Source organism: Centrocercus urophasianus, unplaced genomic scaffold (assembly GCF_019232065.1).
Source record: "Centrocercus urophasianus isolate 14NV4802_14NV808 unplaced genomic scaffold, USGS_Curo_1.0 seq_10, whole genome shotgun sequence".
NCBI lineage: Eukaryota > Metazoa > Chordata > Aves > Galliformes > Phasianidae > Centrocercus > Centrocercus urophasianus.
The window spans coordinates 81113861-81135499 of record NW_024884142.1 but is presented as its reverse complement, the minus strand read 5'-3'; the positions used below and the strand labels follow the sequence as shown (position 1 = coordinate 81135499).

Genomic DNA, 21639 nt, shown 5'->3' with positions numbered 1-21639 from the left:
AGTTTAAAACCATTCCCCTTTACCCTATAACTATCAGACCAAGAAAACAGTTGGTTTCCCTACTGTTTACAAATTCCCTTTAAGTACTGGAAAGCCACCATGAGGTCTCCCCAGAGCCTTCTCTTATCCAACAGACAGCAAAGGATAAGGATGAAGAGAGTAGTGTGTTCTTCCAAGGAGCTGTCAGTCAACATGGCCCACTCTCTTGGCGAACAGAAAGGTCTGAAGTTTGACAACTTCCTCTCACAAACCAACAGGTTTCAAGGACAAGCTATCACTTGAATCTTTGTCTGAGGTCAGTGCTGAGTCTGGATATTTACTGTCTGTGGTATCAGTTGATTCTCAGGAGTTCACTGTCATGCTCTATTATGGTCTGCTCCACCTTAAATTGTGACCGTTCCTGATAGCTGTTACTTCTGAATACAGAGCAGGAAGCCCAAAGAGTTAACTGAAACAAATACCACTTGAAGTTACATTAAAGTATTCACACATTAGATTTTGAGAAATTCCCATATGCCTCGAGTGGCTGCTTATCAACCACAAAGACTATAATTCAAGAGCTACACAGTGCTAGAACATAGCTGTCAATGTAAGCTGCAATCACATGCTGCATTTGAGAGCGTTATTAAGTAATGCTTTGTCTTGTTATTTTCTGTTGCTTAAATCCACACTGCTGAGAATTTGTTGGGCTCTAAAATGCAGACAATTTCTTTTCCTCCTTAAGAAGTAGAGCTATTCTAGTGTCCACAGGTTTCAGTGCTAGGTACAAATATTAGCATCTTCCCATGTGAAAGATGAAATAAAACATTTCCTAGCTCCTCCCAGCATCACAATAATACACTTATTAAAACTACTGTGAATTTGCCTCAGCAAAGGCTATTGCTCCTTCGACACAAGCAAAAATTTTTTATCTGCTGAGCTAATTGAACCTCTCACTGATGATGAGGCTGCTGGGATCTCTCTTCATCTCCCTTATTTCCTCCCCTGGCCCACCTCACATATGCTTTGTGTTACCTCTTCAGACAAGAACACCCAGGAACCCCAGTTACAGCTCCTGGCTTGACACCCTCCTTCATCCAGCCCCATTTCCACCCTTTGGACTGCAATGGAGTTGTTTTCAAAGGCACAAGCCTCCTTTCAAAGGCACAAGTCTCCCTCCTCTAAAAATCATATCTGATCTGCACCTTCATTCACTCTTGTGATTAGCCACCATCAGACACATTTCTGTTCTTGTCTCAGGTCCTGGCCAGGAGTTTGTTACAAAAGAGTCCTTGTTACTCAGAAATCTGCTACAGTCAGCAAGTAACTTAATTCTACACTTAAGTGACACAATGACTATAACTGGAAATGAGTACATGACCCTGAACATTGTGATTGTCTGACTGAATACCAGAAGATTCTCAGCTTATTTCCACCACAGCCTAAACTGGAGATGAAGTCTTATGTCCCTTATGTAAAACTGTGTCAAAGTAGCTGTTAGGCACTACAAAGCCTTGAGCAATAATGTGGACTTCTGCAGAGGAGGGACGTTTGCTAGCTTGAGCTATGCTTAGGTGATGATAACATCACTCTGTATTTCACAGAGCACTTCTGCTTCATAACTGAGATTTTTGCTGCGTTTGTTAAAGTTGACACCATTCCAAACCTGTTTCTTTTAGGCTAGATCCATGCAAATAGAGGCTCTGCATTCTGCACAAAGACACAAGAGAGCTATAGTACTGTCTCTTTCGACGGATGCTCATGATTATCACGTTCACAGCACCACATTAGAAGAGAAAGGCATTACAGCAGACACAGAGTAGGAAAACACAACAGAGTAGGAACACCTTACTGCTTGTAAATTAATAATCTATAAATAGTAGCAGTTTTAAAAGAAGATCAACATATTAAATTTTAGTTAAAAGAAAAATAAAAACCCAAGGCAGTTTTAAACCTGCAGAACCCTACATAGAAACATGAATACAGGGTTTCTCTACATAATTCGCCAAGCAAAACTGTCAAACTTGTAAACAAAAGGTTCTGGAAGTTCCACTCAGCACTGTCCACATCACCCTCTATTAGAGGCTGCCATCCCAGCAGCAGACAGCAGAGAGTGCAGCGGGATCCCACACACCAAGCTTGGGATGCCAGCCTTGGACTCTGGATACAGAGTAGATACAGAAATCGCAAGGAAACATACCAGCATAGTGGTAATTTGCCAAAGGATGACACTTCAATCTCACTGGCTTCCTCAACAGCAGCTTCTCAACAGTAACCTAAATGAATAAGCAGAGAGAAAAGAAAAAAAAAAAAAAGAATTAGCAAATGCAGTCAGTTGCTCCATATATTTGTATTTAGAAGTCTATTTGGTAGGATAATATGAAAGCAGTTTGGTGAGTTTTTTTTGTCATAAAAAAAAATCATAACAAATGATTCCAAACCCCACTGACACTGTAGCCCATGTAAGAGCAATTAATGCACACTTGTCTGTCCTTAATTAGCACAAATGTGGCTATTATCAACATCCAGCAATTCCCTCCCTTCTCTTTGCCACAAACCAATGCAATTACAGTGTTTAATTTGATAGTATTAATACTAATATTTAATGGCTGATTTGGTAACTTCTTTTTTTTTTTTAGAACATCTGCTTAAGTCAACATCTGCTAAGAATGACACCAAAATAATTAATTTGAGTTCGGACCATGAAGAAAGATGATTTGGGGGATTCCTGATTTTTATCCCTGACAATGCATACCCCCATATAGTAAGTTTCAGTTTCTGACAGTCACCTGTCTCAGAGCCCTCAGGTACATCTAATTGAGCCTGAAGAAACTGAGATGTGAGCTAAAGAACACTGTGCCAGCCAATCTTGCCAGATTCATTCTGCATTCTGCTTTATTTTGTTTTAAATTGGCATTCCAGAAGCTGGGGCAAGGCTTTGTCTTTCCTGAATGCTGGGCAAAATGGAGATTTAGCCTTAGTTAGTAATGTCCCCATCACAAAGCTAATGCAAATATTTGAATACATTATTTATATGAGAACTGCATGCAATTACCTCGCAGTTCTGAACAAATAAGTAGATGTGATTGCTGCTACAAAAAATGGGCTAAAAGAGGACTAAGCTCTCTATGGCCAAATACAAAGCTTGTGAAATATCAGGTCTGGAGAAAGCACTGGGAGACATTCAAAACCCCAAGGCTATAAACTAAGTAATCTTATCTATCTGAAATATACAGTAAGCCTTCAGAGAGGCAGTGCTTTGAAATTTAAATTTATTAAAGAATAAAAGAGAAAAGTCACTCCCCAAAAATGTTGCAGGATGTTTAAAGCATCACTGCTAATCAATCAGAAATCTCTTTTTTATATAACCGTATCTAAATCCATTTAATAAAGCATGCTAACTTATCTGCAAAGAGGAGCATCTCTCCCTTTTCAGCTTATCTTACCATAATATCTCCTTTTGCCTCAAAGAGAGAGTGCAAAGCATATTCTGAGTTAGTTCCTCCACCAGGTAACACGCTGGAACAGCTCATATTTAAGAGGTCTTCCACTGTCAGAAACAAGTCCACATGTTATTGCCAATACAGTACCTGTCAGTTAAACAACCTGAGACAAGGATCCTGCAATGTCACTCACAGGCAATGCAGTCCAGGGCAGCAGCTTTCACATTCTCCCCTCCCTCCCCCCAGCAACTATCTCCTGATTTCAGGATCACTCTCTGAGGAGAGGATATGCCTGGATTTGCAGAGTGCACCCCTGGGGTGTGATGGGGCATTACAGAGCCAGAGACAGAGGCCTGGCTGTGAGCAGTGGCTCACACAGGCACATATGGTCAGTGATGTTGCTGCAACAAGAAGATTCCAACTAGGGCATAGAAAGGGAAACGTACTGCACTAAAAGCAGGAACAAACTCTGCTCAGGTCTAGAAAGAGTCATTCAGACAATCAAATTTATCTATGTTATGGTCACAGGACAAACCCAGGAGCCACCTCTCATCTGTGATCTCTGCCCTTATCATGCAGTTCATTGCCCAAAAACCTCAGCAGTGACTTATGCCTGTTTGCTACTAGAGAACACTTCATCTGCACTTCACTTTAAAGGCCTATGATACTCTGAATCTGTAATATGTAGTTCTGGTCTCTTGCTCTGCACTCTCAGTAATTAATGCTGTCTTGAATGTTTTGTACAGGACAAATGAAAAATCGATGGGAATTTCTTCAGAAGGCACAAGGTGATGTATGAGCTTCTAAACCAGCAAGTCATTGTACCTCTTTGTTGGAAGACTTTGTTCTCCAGTTCTGGCCACGGTTTCCAAACCAGAGTAGCCTTGTGCACATCTTTCTCCATTAGCAATTTGTCCTGCAGCTCAGGAATATCAGCCTGGAACCTGGACCCAATATTAATTCGTCTGTAATAACAAATAAGCAAATGGGTATTCAACTGTGCAACGTGCAGAAAAACCAGAAGTCACATTTGTGTTCACTTTGTTTCCAAAAAAACTTTCATTATACTGGAGTGGCAGGAAATTGTGTCGGATTGCTTATTAAATGCTTTACTCTCAACAGGGTAAGTATTTTGAGTATTAGAGAGAATTGATCTCTTGGGAGGAAACTAAAATTTCAGTGCATGATTTAAACTGTATCAAGACATCGTACCTTACAGATAACCTGAGTGAGCATGTGCACAGACTGCCTAGCAAAAAAGCTAGATGCAGGAAACACTAGCTTTCTGTTCCACAGAGAATGACTCAGTGGGTAAAGAGCAAAAAGACATTACTGTCAGGAGGGCAACCTTGTTTGCAGACTGCCCCAACGAACCCACCACACAACATTTCCCTCCAAAGCTCCAGAGGCAACATAAATATAAAAGCAAAAGTAGTGGAACTGTACGTTCGTGTGGTCCTTTTCCTGGACATTACCAAAAGTTTTCCACCTTCAGCAACTTCTGCTAAGCCTCTCCTAACATTTTAGAACCAGGACATCCATATCTCCCACAGTCACTGCTCCACATGCAGTAGTAGCCTTAAACACATCCAGTCCAACACTTTCAGGCAGCTGAACACTACTTGCTTGGTCCAAAATATTTCATGCTCAAATCCTAAGCTGAAGCTAGTCTACAGAAGCAAAGACAAAAGAAATATTGTTTTTCTTACGGTTCAACAGTCTGTTCGCCAGGGCCAGGCGTCACTGGAACTACGCTTCCATCAATGCTATCTGAAACAGAACAGAATTCCTGAGTTTACAAAATATTTGGTAACAACCATGCTGATGCTCCTCCTCCCAGGCTATATTGCCACATTCCTATTAACATCCTGCAGAAATCAGACATCAAGGTACCTCTGAGATAGCCAGCAACACCTGGGAGATGTTTGGCTCAAAATAATCTTGTTCATGCATAATCAGGTGTATTTCTCATGTAAAAGAGCAATCAGGCACAATACATGGGATTAAGAAACAGCTGGGAGGTTAAAACAAGTTCACTTTAAAGGTCACAGCATCAATAACAACTAAAAGTTTTCTGTGTTCTGCTGGTCTGCATTAGTCAGGGCAGTAAAATGGCTGAGTACAAAGAACACACACAATATTTCAGGTAAAAATATTAAAGCAATCCTTAAAGCAATCCTTATTTTGGTATTTGGATCTGTAATTGCATATACGGAAATCAGCTACACACACTTCTCTTCGAAACAGAACTTAAGTTCTTTTTTCCTGTTTCTATCTGAAAAGAGGGGTTTTCTGTCAGTATGCTCTAAGTTTACAAGGCTATGCAATTGTAACTATGTAAGGCCTCACCCCTGCCTCTGTCTGTATCCATCAATATTACATCTTTGTTATACCTTCAGTAACTGCTACAGCATTTTTGGACTTGTTTGCCACAGTCAAAAAAGTTTCTTCTGTAACTCCCTCTCTGTAACCTATGATTTCGTCTAGCTTGACTAAAAACTACAACCTCTGCAAGTCAGAGGTACCAACACTTAGTATTCTGAGAACATCCTTTCACTAAAGCACCAAGAATGTCTTCTGTGAAAATAAACAATTTTGTAAAAAATTTTGCATCAAAATGTATTCTCTACCTCCACTCCTACTCCCCCCAACAAAAAAAAACAATCCTGCAGTCAGGGGCTTCCATTTGGCTTCCGCTTTTTTAGGAAACTAACAACTACATTTTAACGACATTACAGGAATATAAAAGATCTGCACCCAGACCACCTTCCTGAAGGAGGAGATAGCCAATCCCAATTTCTAAGCAGCTCCAAAAAATAGTAGGCAGACAGGCACACAGGAAGGAGATTTTAAGATAAATTTGTGAGACTAACATAGCTCAGAATCTGTGCCTTCCCCAGAGCATGACATAAGGCTATGGCATTTACCCTTGCTCTCTCCAAGAAAAAGCCAGCCAGCATAGGTAGTTCATGTCTTTTTGTCATTTGTTGAGCATTGCTGCAGTTCTGCACCACAGAAAGGAAAACGGGGCTAAAACCAAATCAGCACTAATTACAGGAGTTTGTCACATGGCTGTTGTTGACTCTGAAGTCAGTGGTTCTAATGGCAGGACAGATATCAATTTGCCAGCTTCCAAGAGGAGAGCAGGAAAAGTGATATGAGCTTCACTTTTTCCGGATTACAAGACAGAGGTGGTGGTCTGGTGAGTAAGACTTTTAACTTGCTTCTTAAGTTTTCATACTAGCAACCTGTTCATTTTACAAAGCGAAAAATGAATTGAGAGCAATTGAGAGCAATGGGAGCTCTAAGGCACTGTTAAAACACACAAGCGTTTGGTGACCATGTCTGAAGTAACTCAGAGTGCAGCTACCACCTTCTTTCTGCTGGGAAAATTCTTCCATTCTATTATGGAAAAATGACCCTTCCTCAATATTTAGGTATAGAAATAGTCTAGATTGCTATAGGTTAGAAGCATTTTAACTTGCATGGGTTTCTACTACCATGATCAAGTATGATTAGGCACCCTTTCTTGTGAAGCATTGAACAAAATCAGAAAATTAATCCTATGTCTCAAAGCAAACCTTTTCCTTCCACTTCAGAAGACCCTATGTATGCAGTCCTTTCAAAGGCAGACCCCACTGAAAAATCACAGCTTTATTCACTGGTTAGGCTTCTCCACTCATTTTATGCTCTACAAAATCCAATGCAAAACCAACAGACAAAGATGGATTTTTATGGCATTGCAACGTAACGAGCCACGCACACGTGTACATGTAAAATCATCTATGAGATAACACTAGAAAAGAGCACAGCAGTATTCACTACATAACACTTACTGGACCGACAGAGGAGCACCCGTGGAGTTGGTGTGAGTGGAGTGAGCGGCAGCTGAGTGTGCGAGGCGCTGTGAGATGATGTGATAACACTACTGAAGAGACCAGACCCGTGCCGAACAGGACTAAGCATCGGTGGCGGAGTGTAGGGGGGGAGCTCGTGTGTTCGGTCCAGCAGATGGTCGCCAAGGACACGGGGAGAGCGAAGCTGGCTCTGGTACAGCGTGGCACCAGAGTGGGATGTGCTGAAGTTGAAGGAAGGAGGAGGTATGAAGAGAGGTTCAGGTCTGTGCCGATACTTCTTCTTGTCTGGTAATGGTTTGAAGTTTTCTTCCAATTTCGCAGCATTTTGATGAGGTTTTTTGCTAATTTCCTAAACGAAAACATACAGAACATTAATACTTAGCTATGCTTAAATGTGGTTTGCATTGCACACAATCCCCTACAACCTAGGGCATATTTTACAACCACAGTAAAGCAGATACCAGCAAGCAGTTATTTGGGCGCTGCCACAGTAACCCTGGTCAGTACAGAAGCTGGTCCTGCCTAGACACCACAGGGGAGAGAGGAAAGTCAGAAGAGCTGCCTTCCCCTCCCACATGGGTCCCTTTGGGTCAAGGCAGGGCTGAGCTCAGGCATGGACTTGGGGAGGCCTCTGCTATAACTTCTGAAAGTGCAAAGAACAGCCTTCCCAGGGCTGCAATCTTTTCGCTCAATCCCAGCACCTCAGGTACTTCTGTCTGTACTGAACACATACAGGCTATTGCAAGTTACTTCCCTATCTAGTCCCACTTCATGTAAGATGTTTTCCAATGCATTTATTTTGTTAGGCTAGGAAGGACGTATGAGCTCAGTGAAATTACTGCAGCACTCAGCAACAGGGAAAGAAAAAAAAATGTAATAAATTCAAATTCTTCGGCTCTTATCACTGCATTCCCATCAGTTTGAGTACAGTCCAGCTGCAACAAATCCTGAACTTAACCCTCTCCTCTTTTCCAGGAAGGAAATTAATCTTTTCCCGTTCGGGAAATTAAAGTGCTCTAATGCTCTAGAGTTTGAATGCTAAACATCATTTAACACTAAATACCCCCAAAATCATAGAAAGCAAAAGGTACAGAAATTGTGAATCCTCAAACCTCTCAGATTTCCTGAGGGTGAGCATGAAAAAAGTTTACAGGGTATACTTCAAAAAATGGACAGAAGCTGGAAGGTGAACACAGCAGTAAGTACACTACTTCCAAGTGTTCAGACTGCAGATCTTACTTAGGACCAACTTCCAAAGCAGATGAAAATTTTTGACAGATATTCCAGATGAATCACTCCAGAACGTCTGCATCATTTATAAATACTATTACTATATAAAAGTAAATTACTATGATGTATGTTTAGACAACATATATCTTTACACCATGGGTGGTTTCTGAGAATCACATTCACCCAATAAAACTCATGTTAGAGGAGCATTAGCACTGTCACCCTTTATCCGTTATGTTAATGCATTCCAGCTTGTGGAAATGTTTTTGATTACAGAGGTCCTGTCCTCTCTGTTAGATCATGGCTGTATCGTCTCCAGCAGCTGTTGACATCTTTGCTTTCCAAAAGTTAAGTTTCAGAAAATTCTTCCTTTTGTAGGAAAAAAAAAATAGCTGTTTTACAGAGAATTTTGTAGATAATGAGCATTCAGAATAGCAAAAGGGTGAGGGTCACCTTTAACCAGAGACACAGTCCATCATCATGGTAACCATTCAGTGTTCAACAGAGGTCAAGGGGGAAAACTCCCAAACTTAAGAAAACAACACCAAATACAAACTAACACTGACTACTAAAAGAGAGATGGATGTTCATAGACTCTCAATGCAGAATCACGCCAATACTTTTCTGAAGCTCCAGGAACTGGTGCCCATTATTCAAGATTTTATGTATCTACCTGGGCTCTGCTGCCCCACACTGACAAACGCAGTCCTTCTTGGACAGAACCTATCACCTCACCATCCTGTACTCTTGCTGAATATTTACTTCCTTTTGCTATTTGATTTTCACCGATTGCATCAATTTGTGAACACTTTACTAGACAACTGAAAGCACAGTACAAATACAACACAGCTCCTGTTCCTTAGGAAAAAAATGAGAGCGTCCAATAGCAAAACTCCCTTATAGAAGAAAAAGGAACTGTAGATCTCTTGATCTTTGAGTATTCCCAGTGCTATTGCTTATATAAAAGATAGGATCTAGAAAGGAAACTCTTTGAATTTAGTTTGCTTGGGCAATGACAAAGGCTTGCAAGCATAATTTTGAGTGAATGAATGCACATTTAGCCAGACACTGGTAGATTTAATCACAGTCACTTTATAAGTGTTGCAGAAATACACAAGCCCAAGCCACCTACTCTGGTGTCTCTAGAAATCTCCCACTCAGAGCTCACGAATTCAGAAAAGACTGTCCCTTTCCTCTCCAGAAACTAGAAATAGTAAAGTGAAGCTGCACTGCTGAGTTACAAGCTAAGTACTGTGACATGCTGGCTTCCACAACAGAATGGAAATTAATGCGTAAAACCTCCATCTAAATGGATAAGAGATTTTCAGATTTTCTGTGTATTTAAATTAATGTGTATGTCCGAATGAAGGATCAGGAGAGGGTGATAAATACACAAATACTATAAAGAGCAACCCACAACTGTACATGTTGTTGCCTCGTCTTGACACCAGATTCATGAGGAGGAGGAAAAAAAAAAAATTCACCAGAGCATGTCTCTACATCATAGAGATAATACTGTAGAGTGCTTTATACTCCTCAGTAATCCCTTATCATGATGCAGTCTGCAAGTACGGATTCAAAGAAACGAGCAGCATCTATTCCTGTGCTGGAACAGAAATAAACAACATCACTTGCTTCAGGACTCTTCAGGAAAACAATAAAGAGCATTCTCACATCTCACTCAAGAGCTCATCAGTTCCTTGTGCTGCCTGACAACTTCAGCTTTATAAATGACACGAAAGCAGTAAGCATAACTATTTTTCCTATGTCAGAATTCCAGTGATTAACCCTTAGACCTAATGCATGCAGACAGAAAGGGAAAAATGACTTCATTGTAAAACTCAGCCAGCAAGCTTCATACTGGCTTAGAGTGCACACTAAGTACTACACACTGCTTTCCTATTTACAGCTGAAATAAGAAGCACATACGTCTGATTTAAAAAACAGGAAGAAACAAGACTGCTGAATTTAAGCAATAACATAAAAACAAAGCAGCCTGAAAAGGAAAAACAAAACCAGTAAAAAGATACTAAATCCCTTTGTTCTAGTGGGATAAAAAGAATATCACATTCCAATTTCGAATGACTTGTTTTCAGCTGAAGTCTCAATTCCTCAGTAAAGAGAAAATTAGTATTTTCTGAAGTCTGAGGAAGAAATGATACGATGCCACAGCCTTTTTTGCTTATTAGGCATCCTTAAGATTCCAGAAAATGTTCTAAAATATGAACATTTTAGAACACGGCAGCACTATAAGCAAAGGGATTTAACAGACACAGCAGACTTAGCGGCAAGAAACGCAGCACTCACAGAGGATGAGCAGGGGTTGGCCACTTTTGGACTGCACGGTGGAGAGAAAGTCATCTTCACGAGAACGGGCATCTCATCGTCTGACATAGAGCTGGCAGACTTGTCTTTGACTGTGGCAGTGCTGGCAGAGGGCTGCGTGCTGGGTTCGGGTGACAGAAGCTTTACAGGGACAGACACTGGCATGACGATGGGCGCGAGGCTATCCACCTCTTTAGGCAGCGGCTGCTGTGGTGGCTTCTCTCCTTCATCCTGCACAGACAATTAAAGGCTTTCAGCCCAAGCGAGGGAGGGCCACTTCTGGATTGATAAACTATGCAGTGTATGCACTGTGGCTGAGAAGAAGAGGCCAGGGTTACAATACAGAAAATAGCCTTGCTTCTTGGACTCTGCATTTGCCTTGAAGGAAGTTGACAAGTTACTTGACTCCTATGTAGGATTTAGCCTCAGTGACAAATAACCACATTAAGCATCTTTATAGGATCACTTGCAGAAGGGGCAATAAACACATGCCCTTCTTTTATCACTATAAAGGCAGAATTCCCCATCACTCACGTAGAACCTGGTAGCTCTCTGGCTTTCTGTAGTACTCCCCCATCAAGAGAGAATTTTTAAAATATCAAGACACTGAAAAACTGGTTGATGGGGCAAGTTGTCTTTATTCAGAACAATTCAAACCCACATTTTTCATTTGGTATTTGTTGATACCTGTAGAACTACAACACTTTGGAAGAAAGCTGTCAAAGATTCAATAATCCTGCTCCTTCAGTTAAAGTCTGGGAATGCTTCCAATAAACATCCCTTAGTCATCTAAGTAGTCCAAATGAAAATAAGGAAGACTTGATGTTCCTGATATTTCTGATATAATAAACAAACATGAGGGGAAAAAATTCAGAAGCTTGTGCCATGATTTCGTAGAGTGTTTTCGTAATGTGCAGAGACATAAAGAGGCACAAATTTTGTTCTGTCCTCCACCATTTCTCACTTTCAGGTGAAACTGTAAATTATCAGAATTATTTGTGTGCCTCTACATAGACGGGGTGTGACATAAAACAGTGCCGAGGAGAACAGGTATGATAGCAAAGCAAAGCGTGGCAAAGCAAGCAAACATCAACATGTAGAGAAGAGAATCAAATACTGAAGTAAAATGAACGGCTACCTGTTTGAAATTAGGAGATGTTCTTACTCCTCCATGAGACCTCATGTGACCATTCAGAGCAGGCAAACTCTTAAACTCCTTCAAGCATACTGAACACGTTAGCTTGCTCTTCCCATCCGCTCTCTCGGGAAGTGTTTCTCTGTTCAGGCCACTATTGTTAGTTGAAATTTTTTTAGCATGGAACAGAAGAAAAGACATCAGTTTGGCATGTTCCTTTCATTGCAGAGGAAGATTTTCTTTTTGTCAAGGAAGTCAATGAAGTTTTACAGCTACACTTTTAAGAAGCCACAGGTAAACACTTGGTGAGTGCTCTGGAATACATGGGTGATAACCCAGATCAGTTGCCCCCAAGATAAGGAGAAGGAAAGTTTTGAGTAGAACGCGCTTGTCAAAACATGACTCTTGGCATGGATAAATCCAAGAACCCAGGAGAACTAATGTGACAGACCTTCAAATTCAGAACACTTGGACGTAATGTCCCTAAACAGGACAGATAACAATGTTGGAAGACACCTCAACCCTGTAAGGGTGAGATCTTAAAAAAAAAAAACCAGAAGGTTTCTGCTGCTGAAGTACAACTGCAAACCATGCATCATCAGTCGTACTCTTAAAAATGCAGTGTTAAGTATGGACTGTTCCTTTATTGGTTTGGATTGGTTCACTTTTTGTGGGCAAAGACAAAGCATTCAATTTTATTATGGAGGGATGGGGAATGGAAATCACACAAACTTATCACCACAAAACACTAAGATAAAGATGTTTCTAGAAAAGAAACATCTACGATCTTCATGGAGTGCATTCCTCTCTCTTCAAACTGCAGCACTCCTTTGTATTTCTTACAATTAAACCAAGAACACAAAAAAATATAATACCTTTGTTCTGGGGACAGTGGCTGCAGTCTGCCATCTGACAATTGCACCTGCCATTATAGGAAGAAAGTGGAAAAGAGGGGAAAAAAACAAAAATAATTTTTCAGGAAATACTGATATATAAATGAAGGTTCTGACAGCTTTATTCCTGTATTTTGCATATGCTTCTACTAATATTGCATGCCTCTGAATTGAGAACCTTACATTTATCCAGCAAATCAGTGCCTCCACGAGCAATGCTAATAAAAGCTTTCTTACACTCACCTCTTGTTTGAAGGTTTGCCTCTGCTGCAGTAGTATTATGTTTGGAAACAAGGAGCTAAATGTTTATGCACATTGAGGCATATGAGTGTTGAAAAATGAGCAGGAGCACCTTGACTCAGAGCTCCCCAGATTCTCTCATGAGGGAACCACTAGCCTCGCAGTAGCAGCTTCATGCTGCTGCCCACTGGCCCAAAGCCAAGACAGCAATGTAGAACTCTGTTAACACAGTTCTCCAAAACATCCCAGCAATGCCCACTGCTCATATCTTGACTACCCAGCTCCACCGTAACATTTCATTTCCATACCTGGATGCTTTTCCGCTGGACAAGTTTAAGCAGGGATCCAAAATGTCACCTACCTGAGGCCACCCAGGGCCCGGAGAGTCTTGCTGAGAGCTTCTGTTGTTCAGATGTGCTCCTGAGGATGGCAAAAGAGTTCGATGAGGTACAGTGTTACCCGCAGAATTGACCTCCGACCGCGCAGGATCCTCAGCTGTCCCCGGTGGAGTGAGGCCGACGTGGGAGTTCAGAGATGCAGCTCTGCCTTCACTTGTGTATTGCTTCTGCTGGTCGTGCTGCTGCAGCAAACCCTGCGGGTACAAATGCCTGTACTGTTCGTGCGGATCCTGATAGCAATACGGAGGCGCTGCTCCCAACTGGATGAGCTGCACAGGATGACTTGGATCCTGGGGGTACTGGTGGGGTTCATGCACAGTCTTTGGATCGGGTTCCCTGTGATACGGAGGAAGCTGCAGTTGCATTTGTTGCTGTTGTTGCTGTAGCTGCATGACAGGCTGCGTTTGGTAATACTGAGCTATTTGCATCGGACACTGCCTCTGCTGCTGCTGCCGAGTTGGCTGTTGCTGCTGCTGTTGGATCTCATGTATTGAGAGTCGCTGATGTCCCTGCTGTGGCTGAGCATAGTACTGAGTCTGCTGCAAGTGCTGCATCTGTTGCGGTAAGAGCTGCTGGGACTGCATTTGTTGAACGTGCGTCTGTCCTTGCTGAAACGCAGAATGAATCTGCATTTGTGACAAATGCTGCTGGTAGTCATAGTACAACTGTTGGTGCTGCATGACTTGCATTTGTTGCTTTTGCTGTGTGCTTGCAAAATTCTGCGTCTGCTGTGGCACTGGTTGATATCTTTGTATGCTGGAAGTTACAGGCTGTTGCTCAACTGCTGGCTTCTGGGACAGTAGCTGCCTGAGCGCGCTGTCACCAGAATTATCCGCCATGGAAGTCTCAGTGTGTAAAACCTGAGCCATGTTGTTGACTTGAATTCTCAGATTTTGGTTAGCAAATACTTGTGTAAAAGAGTCCAACTTATGCAGGACCCCACTGGTAATTTTTTGTGATCGATTTTCGCTGGGTTGAGAATAAGAATATTGGTATCCATCATGAGATTCTCCCTGCCCAAGGGGGCTCCACATTGCGCTTTGATTACTCAAATTGTTCCGCACTGGGACGTGGTTTCCTGAGCCAGAATGCGTCCATGTTTGTCTAAGTGTATCCATTGACCCAAGACTTTTTGAACCTACAGGCAAAGCTATACTGTCTCTTGAATCTTGGGGAAAGTGAGGGGAGAGAGGGGACGCCTGGGGAGCATCTATAACAGATGTCCCATAACTATGATTTAGAGATGGAAGGGAGTTCATTTGGTGTTGGTAGTATAAGTTCTCATTGCTGTTGGCAGTATGGTTAGTTTTATACAATTGCTGGTCCCCCATTTTTGGTCACTTCTGTTCCAATCTTACAGGCACGCGAACCATTGAAATCTCTATGAACCCTGAGATAGCTGAGTGAGGGAGTGAGGGGAGGGAAGAGAAGCTAGGATTACTTATAATTCAGCATGTGCGTGTGCAACAGAAAGACTAAGATTTCCTCCAGTCTGTCAGTAATTCCAATCAGACTCAGCGTTGCTTCACATCTTCATAAAATGGACCACAGCGCAAATCTTACACACAGTAATAGATTCAGTGTGCCAGGCATCTACAGAGTAAGAGAAAGTAAGAGTAAGTGTCAGCCTTCTACACATTCTGTTATTGTTATTGCCTCAAAGGAAACCAAAATCTAATTCAAAATGCATAATCTTCTACAAAATTGTAGTAGCTGGCCTACTCCAGTGCAGTTAAGTTACTTCATCTCATCCCATTATCCTGCTTCATATCTAGTTCTCACATAAAATCATTCTGCCAGATCCAAAAAGTCCCATTCTTTAAAACTGAGCTTTTTATTTCTCCTGATGCATATGAACACTTGAGCAGCTTTAGCTGGCCACATATTGCTCTCTTTTGACTAGCTTTAGACAGCTTACTATAAAGCCAAACCATCTTTTCTAATGCTGCTAGTTGTCAGAAGCAAAACACTCAGTTTATAACACAAAATAACAACAGATACCTCCACAAAGGCCTGAAAAGGAAAGTAAAACAAAAGCCAGGGCTTTGAACAAAGTTGACAGAACTCAGATTACCAGTACCTGTACAGGACCAACACCTAAAAGTACAAACAAAAAAGTGAACTGCTGCCCAGAATTTGCACAGAGAACTGCAGAGCTTCTCACAACTTTCAGGGTACCTACAACATATTCCAGTAGTATGAAAATACACTGTCACTGAAGAATAAGAAGCAAGACTAATGTTCACTGCTGTAACAAAACAAAACAACAACAACAAAAAAATGACCCAAAAACCCAAACTACAATCAAAAATCACCAGCATATAGATACTCAAATGTATCTGTGCTTGTAGATTTATTCGGTTTTCCATTTGGAATCTGATTAATGCTAAAACCAAATAGGTCCTTAGAAATCACACCTTGGAAATCAGAATCAACAGAAATCTGTTAAAGAGTAAATGTAACTGTAATGTAAATGTAAACTGTAAATGTTAAAGTCATTCATCTTACACCAGGGATGCTGATTTCCAACTTCTGCTCTCCTCTCTCACACTTCTTCAGTTTGCAATATTTTGATAGACTAATTTACAGTAACTGCAACCATTTATCATTCTTACCATATAAACCACAATTCAAAGCAACATTTTAAAGATGCCTGTACTGTTTTCAATGAACAAAACAACAACAAAAAATAAAGGTATATTAGAAGGTTGTTCCTATTTTACGGTGGGAAGTGATCACATTGTCTAACGTTATGCACACATGCACAGAGGCACAGTATGCCTATGCACATACAAGTATGTTTCAATGCAAAATATTCTTCTGAACTTTAACAAGACCAAAAAGAAAAATATTAGGCAGCAACCTTAACCCTGCCCCTTTCCCATTTGGCTTTCTAAACATAATACTTTCCATCTCGGGCTCCTTTGTACTCATGTCTTTACCTTTTTAAACTCAGGAAAATCCTTGACCTGAATGAATAAATGTGAGGTCACCGATAAAGAAAAATTTAACAATTGCCAGATGTATATTAATGAGTTCTGTGCTAGCTACAGTAAATAAGGCTAATATTAAGCTGTGGGAACAAAAAACCCCTACTTTTGTTCTAGCATAATGTAAGAGAGAAAACCATAGCTCCCAAATGAAGAAGGTTTTCAGTGTGTACATAGTTTTTGTGTAAGCAATCACTAGCATGTAACTTTTTCACATGACAAATGATGGCAGAGAGTAACTGCACGTTTATTTCCCCTTTCAGAAACATACATTGCTTCCTATTTTCTCTGAACACACTCCCTTCCAAGGGAGTCAGTGGTCAGGTTGCCAAGGATTTTTTAGCCACAACTCAACTTCAAAGAATGCCTATTTAAAGTTAGGAAGAGAAATTAAACAAAGCCTGCAAAAGCATTCAAAGGACATAAAAATAAACACTGTGTGGTATTTCACACTCAAAGGCCATCAACTTATGCAGGAAGAGGGGTATACTACAAAGGAATATATGCATCTCCTTTCATGCCTGCCAAGTTCAGAAAGCTCAGCTGAGACTCTGAACATCTTTCCATGAGAATGGGGCACGAACGGATCAGTCTAGCTACCTTTTCCAGAGGAAGTATGTCCTATTTTCACTTATTGATAACATCAGAATTTACAATAGATGACTTTTTTTTTTGGTTTTGTCTCTGCTTTTTAAATTTTGTGTAAAATGAGAAGCATTAGCCAAATGACAAGGGCTAGTACTGACACAAAGGCTCAGCTTCTCTGTTCTGAGCTGAGCAAACCCAGGGACCTCAGCCTCTCTTCATTCTGCTGCCCTCTGGATTCATCACCATCTTCGTAGCCCTCTCCTTTGGACATTCTCTAATAGCTTTATGCCCGTCTTACATTGTACTAACCAAAATGCAGCCAGCCCTGGAGGTGAAGCTGCACAGCAGGGCAACTCCTTCCCTCACATGGTAGCAGTGCTGGGCCTGGGGCACCGCAGGGCACAGTTGGCCCTTTGGTCTGCCAGGGCACACTGCTGGCTCACATTCAACTTGCTGTTAACCAGAACCCCCAGATCACTCCCTGTTGCACTGCTTCTCCAGCCTCTCATTTCCTCTGTTCATACACCCAGGGCTGCTCCATCCCTGGTGCAGAATCCAGCACTGCTCTTGGTAAACTTCATGTGGTTGGTGATTGCCCAGCCCTCCAATTTGTTAAGGTCTCTCTGCAAGGCCTCTCTGCCCTTGAGGGAGTCAGCAGCCTCTCCCAATTTAGTGTCATCTGCAAACGTACTTAGCATTCAACTCCTGCATTCAAGTCATTGACAAAAACATTGAAGAGAAGTGGCCCCAAAATGGAGCCCTGAGGAACTCCATTAATGACAGGCCACCAACCTGACAGAACACCAGCTACTGTAGCCCCTTGTGGCCAACAGATCAGCCAGTTGCTCACTCATTACATATGTATTTGTCTAGCTGCAGCTGGACATTTTGTCCAGGAGGAAACAGTACCGAAAGCTTTGCTGAAATTTAAAAACATTACATCAGCTGGCTTCCCTTGGTTAACAAGGTGGGTAACCTTGTCATAATTGGAGATTATGTTCATTAAACAGGATTTTTAGCTGTTAACGTATTTTAAAAAGCCATTTTTCTTGTTCCCCACAGAACTGGCCACCTTCATCTCTAACTGTGCTTTGGCTGCACAAACTTTCTCCCTACAATGATGAAAAGTGTCTCTATAGCACTCCCACTTTGCCTGACCTCACTTCCAGTGGTCATACGCTTTCTCTTCCTCCCCAAGCTCTAAGAGATTTTTGCTCAGCCAAGCCAACCTTCTACCCTGCCTGCAAGACCTCTGACACTTTGTCTTCTCCCCTGCTGTTAAGCAGTAGTGCTTACGAAGTGACCAGCACTGATGGACCCCAACGCCTTCAAAAACAGTTTCACAGGGGAACTTGCAAACTAGTTCCCTGAGCAGCCTTAACTCTGCTCTCCCCATACTCAGGGCTGAAGACCTGGTGGCAGTTTTTGCCATACTACCAAAGAATTTCAACCCAACTATTTCATGGTCACTGAGATAACAGATATTTTTTTTAGTACTTCAACAGGCTTAAATTCAAGGTCATGATGTTGTATACAATAGCATCTGCAATCAAGTTTAACAAAATGCCAACAGAATATATTGCTTGTTGGATTAAAATCTAACAAAGAAAATATCAGTGCTGTACAAAATATAATTAAGGCCTAAAAGGCAAAAGTTAGTCTCTTGCCAACTGAGAAGCCATTGGCAATGCATTTCTACTTCTTTCAATGACAGGAAGAAAAGTTTGTTCTTTCTCCTTTTAAGCACTCATGCTTAAACACCTCTAATTGCAATTTGTCACAACAACAACTATTACTACTAAATGGTTAAATCAAACAACTCAACTTCTGAAAGCAGCAGCTTTAAAGCAACAATGGTTCTGCAGCTGTATGTTTCTTTTCTTTCCAACAGCCACTTACACTACTCAACCTATTACATTTCTGACAGTGCAGATATATCCCAATTACGCAATCATTACAAAGAAACAGAAACAACTGTGAAAGGACAAAAACATTTCTGTAGACTGCCTGGGAAGAGAAATACCCTATTTAATATTGTGGATGATATCTGGACCCAAACTAATGGGAGTTCAATTGATTTCAGAAGAGACAAGGTTTCACTTCAACTCTTCTAATTTCAGTGTGGTCCCTGCAAGTTGCACAGCTTCTTTCTCCAGACCGAAAGCCACAAACATGTCAAGCTTGCTGAAATGTCTTTATACATTTCAACCATCTTCCTCTTCAAACACAGGCAACACTAAGGCAATACAAATAACAGTCACTCCTAGAAGCACACCATAGCTTAATTCTGGTATACATAAATGGAAGAATGTTCTGATGTTATCAGTCTTCAATAAAGATGATCTTTACTTCCTTCCTAAGTTATATCACTGAACAGTTAGGAAGTCTTACAGAAGGCAGACAGCAAAATATCAAAGAGACAATAATTATTACTTACTTTACCAAAAACAACAACAAAAAAAGAGCTCTATAACAGAACACAAAAACGGAAATCTGCACAACATTTCAACGTCAGTAAAAAAACATATCCAATCCATCATTCTTTTGAACTCCCTGAATGCACATGAACTTCAGCAAGACAACCACACCAACTAAGTAACTGGTCACAAGTTGTGCCAGGTGCAGGATGCAAAAGCAGGACTGAACGTCAGCCAATTCCAATCTCAGAACTGCATTAATGGAGAGAGATGACAAAAGACCATAGGAGAGTACATAATGAAGGAATTAGATGCATTAACAGACCATCAAAGAATTGTGACACTGATCTAAGCCACCGCAGCATACTGCATGGCTGCAAATCAAAATGGAATTGGATCCTATATTTTGTCCAATTCATTTCAAAATTAATTAATTAATTAATAACAAAAACTACAAACTTTTAATAAATGAATGAACTACTATTTAGTCTGAAAACAGAAGACAAGAAGGCAGAAGCAAAAACCTACAACTCCTTCACATTCAACTGGCTTCTGCGGGACAGAGCATTTAGAACTTCTCACAAGCAGTAGCATTAAGAGATGCTAATTTGCTGGGGCACAATGCAGCCAGAGATTATAACATTTTGGTTGAAATAAGTTTAACCACCATTTTGAGCAATCTAAACAGCTTTGTTTTGTTGTGTGGTTGTTTTTCTCTCTCTTTTTCTTTTTTTTTTTTTCTTTTTGAGTAATAACTCAAGGCACGCCTGCTTACAAAAATGCATCACAACTTTGAGTTCTCCCCACACTGGAAACATGTTTTAATCATGCCTTACTGCCCTTTAGTCCGTCAGGCTGAGACACGGCTTTCTCACATCTGTATTTTCACTATTAGATTACAAGCTTCATTTTTAATCATGCATATGTCAAAATCCAAAAGCAGGAGTTCTCTGTTTTCCTCCTTTCTTCCTTTCAACTTTTTTCTACCACTTAGTTTCCATATAAACAAAACAGGATTTATCTTATTCTTGGCCTTTTTATTGGAATGTTTTTACTGGCTTACTTTGTAATTCAGAAATGCGAGATCGTCTGCTATGCTATGCCTACATTTAGCCAGTCATCACTCACATCATATCTGTCTCTGGATTTTCTTTAGGCCAGACACACAAATATACAGCAGTTCCTTCCCTGATACACTCTCTCCTGCTAACATGAAGTGCCAGGAACCCCTACTACCTGGGCTGCCTACAGTCCAGCCCTTAAGTAAGTGACAGCCCAGACAGGTATGATTTTCAGCTGAGCACTGCTGCCATACAGTCAGTATTAAGAACCCACCAAAGAGAGTAGGTTTAAAAACCAGGAGAGAGCTATGTGAGAAAGGACATACCTGCATTACTCAAAGCCAGCCTTCAGGAGCAGAGCTGACACTATCCCTACCTCTTAACTGTAGCAAATGGTGGATGCCTGCAAAGCACAGCAATGGGGGAGGAGGAGCGGTAGGTTTCAGAGCCCCTTGTGCTTCAGAGCCACTGCTGAGATACCAGGTTTTCCTCCACAGCTCCTTGGTTAGCCACAGTTCAAGCCCAAGCTCCATTTTTTTTGTTTGTTTGTTTGTTTGGCGAGAAAATAAGCATGGGAGAAAAGCAGCACAGTACTGAAACAGAATGAATAATTTCTAATGCCAAACAAGATGGCATTAGCAGAGAGAAAACAAGAAGAAGAAAGATGATAATTCAAAGAACTACCTGTTTTCCTATAGAAATTCTGAAGATGGATCAGATGTAACAATAGAGGCACGGACTGAAAACAAGGGTAAAAAGATACAGAATCATGGCTTGAATAAATAGCAAAATAACAATATGAATTTCAAGGACCAACTATAATTTATATAGCTATCCCAAGGATAAATACTCAGGGCTGAAAACCTTATCATCCCAGTCCTGGATAAAACCACTTGTATGTTTTGCGCTGCGCTTGAATTCTGACTTTCTCTGAATGTCAGAGGTCACAAATCCATGCTCATATCTGCACATAAACACAAAGGTTGGAGCTGTTAGGTGAAAAGACTACCACAGGAGTATGCTAGTGTAGAAGGAACAGGAATAAAATAATTGCAAAAGTGAAAAAGAGATGGAAAGGAACAA

At 41.0% G+C, this 21639-nt stretch overlaps 1 protein-coding gene across 3 annotated transcripts in view; it reads right to left on the bottom strand.

The window, feature by feature from the left end:
• TRERF1 (transcriptional regulating factor 1) overlaps positions 1–21639 on the bottom strand; it is a 98683-nt gene that overhangs the window by 6854 nt on the left and 70190 nt on the right. For 2 of the 3 annotated variants that reach the window (XM_042817577.1, XM_042817582.1), the window contains exons 4-12: positions 13464–15093; positions 12845–12891; positions 11973–12123; positions 10817–11065; positions 7259–7628; positions 5132–5192; positions 4248–4387; positions 3426–3529; positions 2180–2255 (exon numbers count right to left, since the gene is read on the bottom strand). In XM_042817577.1, coding sequence (XP_042673511.1) covers positions 2180–2255; positions 3426–3529; positions 4248–4387; positions 5132–5192; positions 7259–7628; positions 10817–11065; positions 11973–12123; positions 12845–12891; positions 13464–14831 — 2566 coding nt within the window. In that variant the 5' untranslated portion in view covers positions 14832–15093. The remainder of the gene's footprint in view (positions 1–2179; positions 2256–3425; positions 3530–4247; positions 4388–5131; positions 5193–7258; positions 7629–10816; positions 11066–11972; positions 12124–12844; positions 12892–13463; positions 15094–21639) is intronic. The other variant, XM_042817587.1, reaches the window with a different exon arrangement.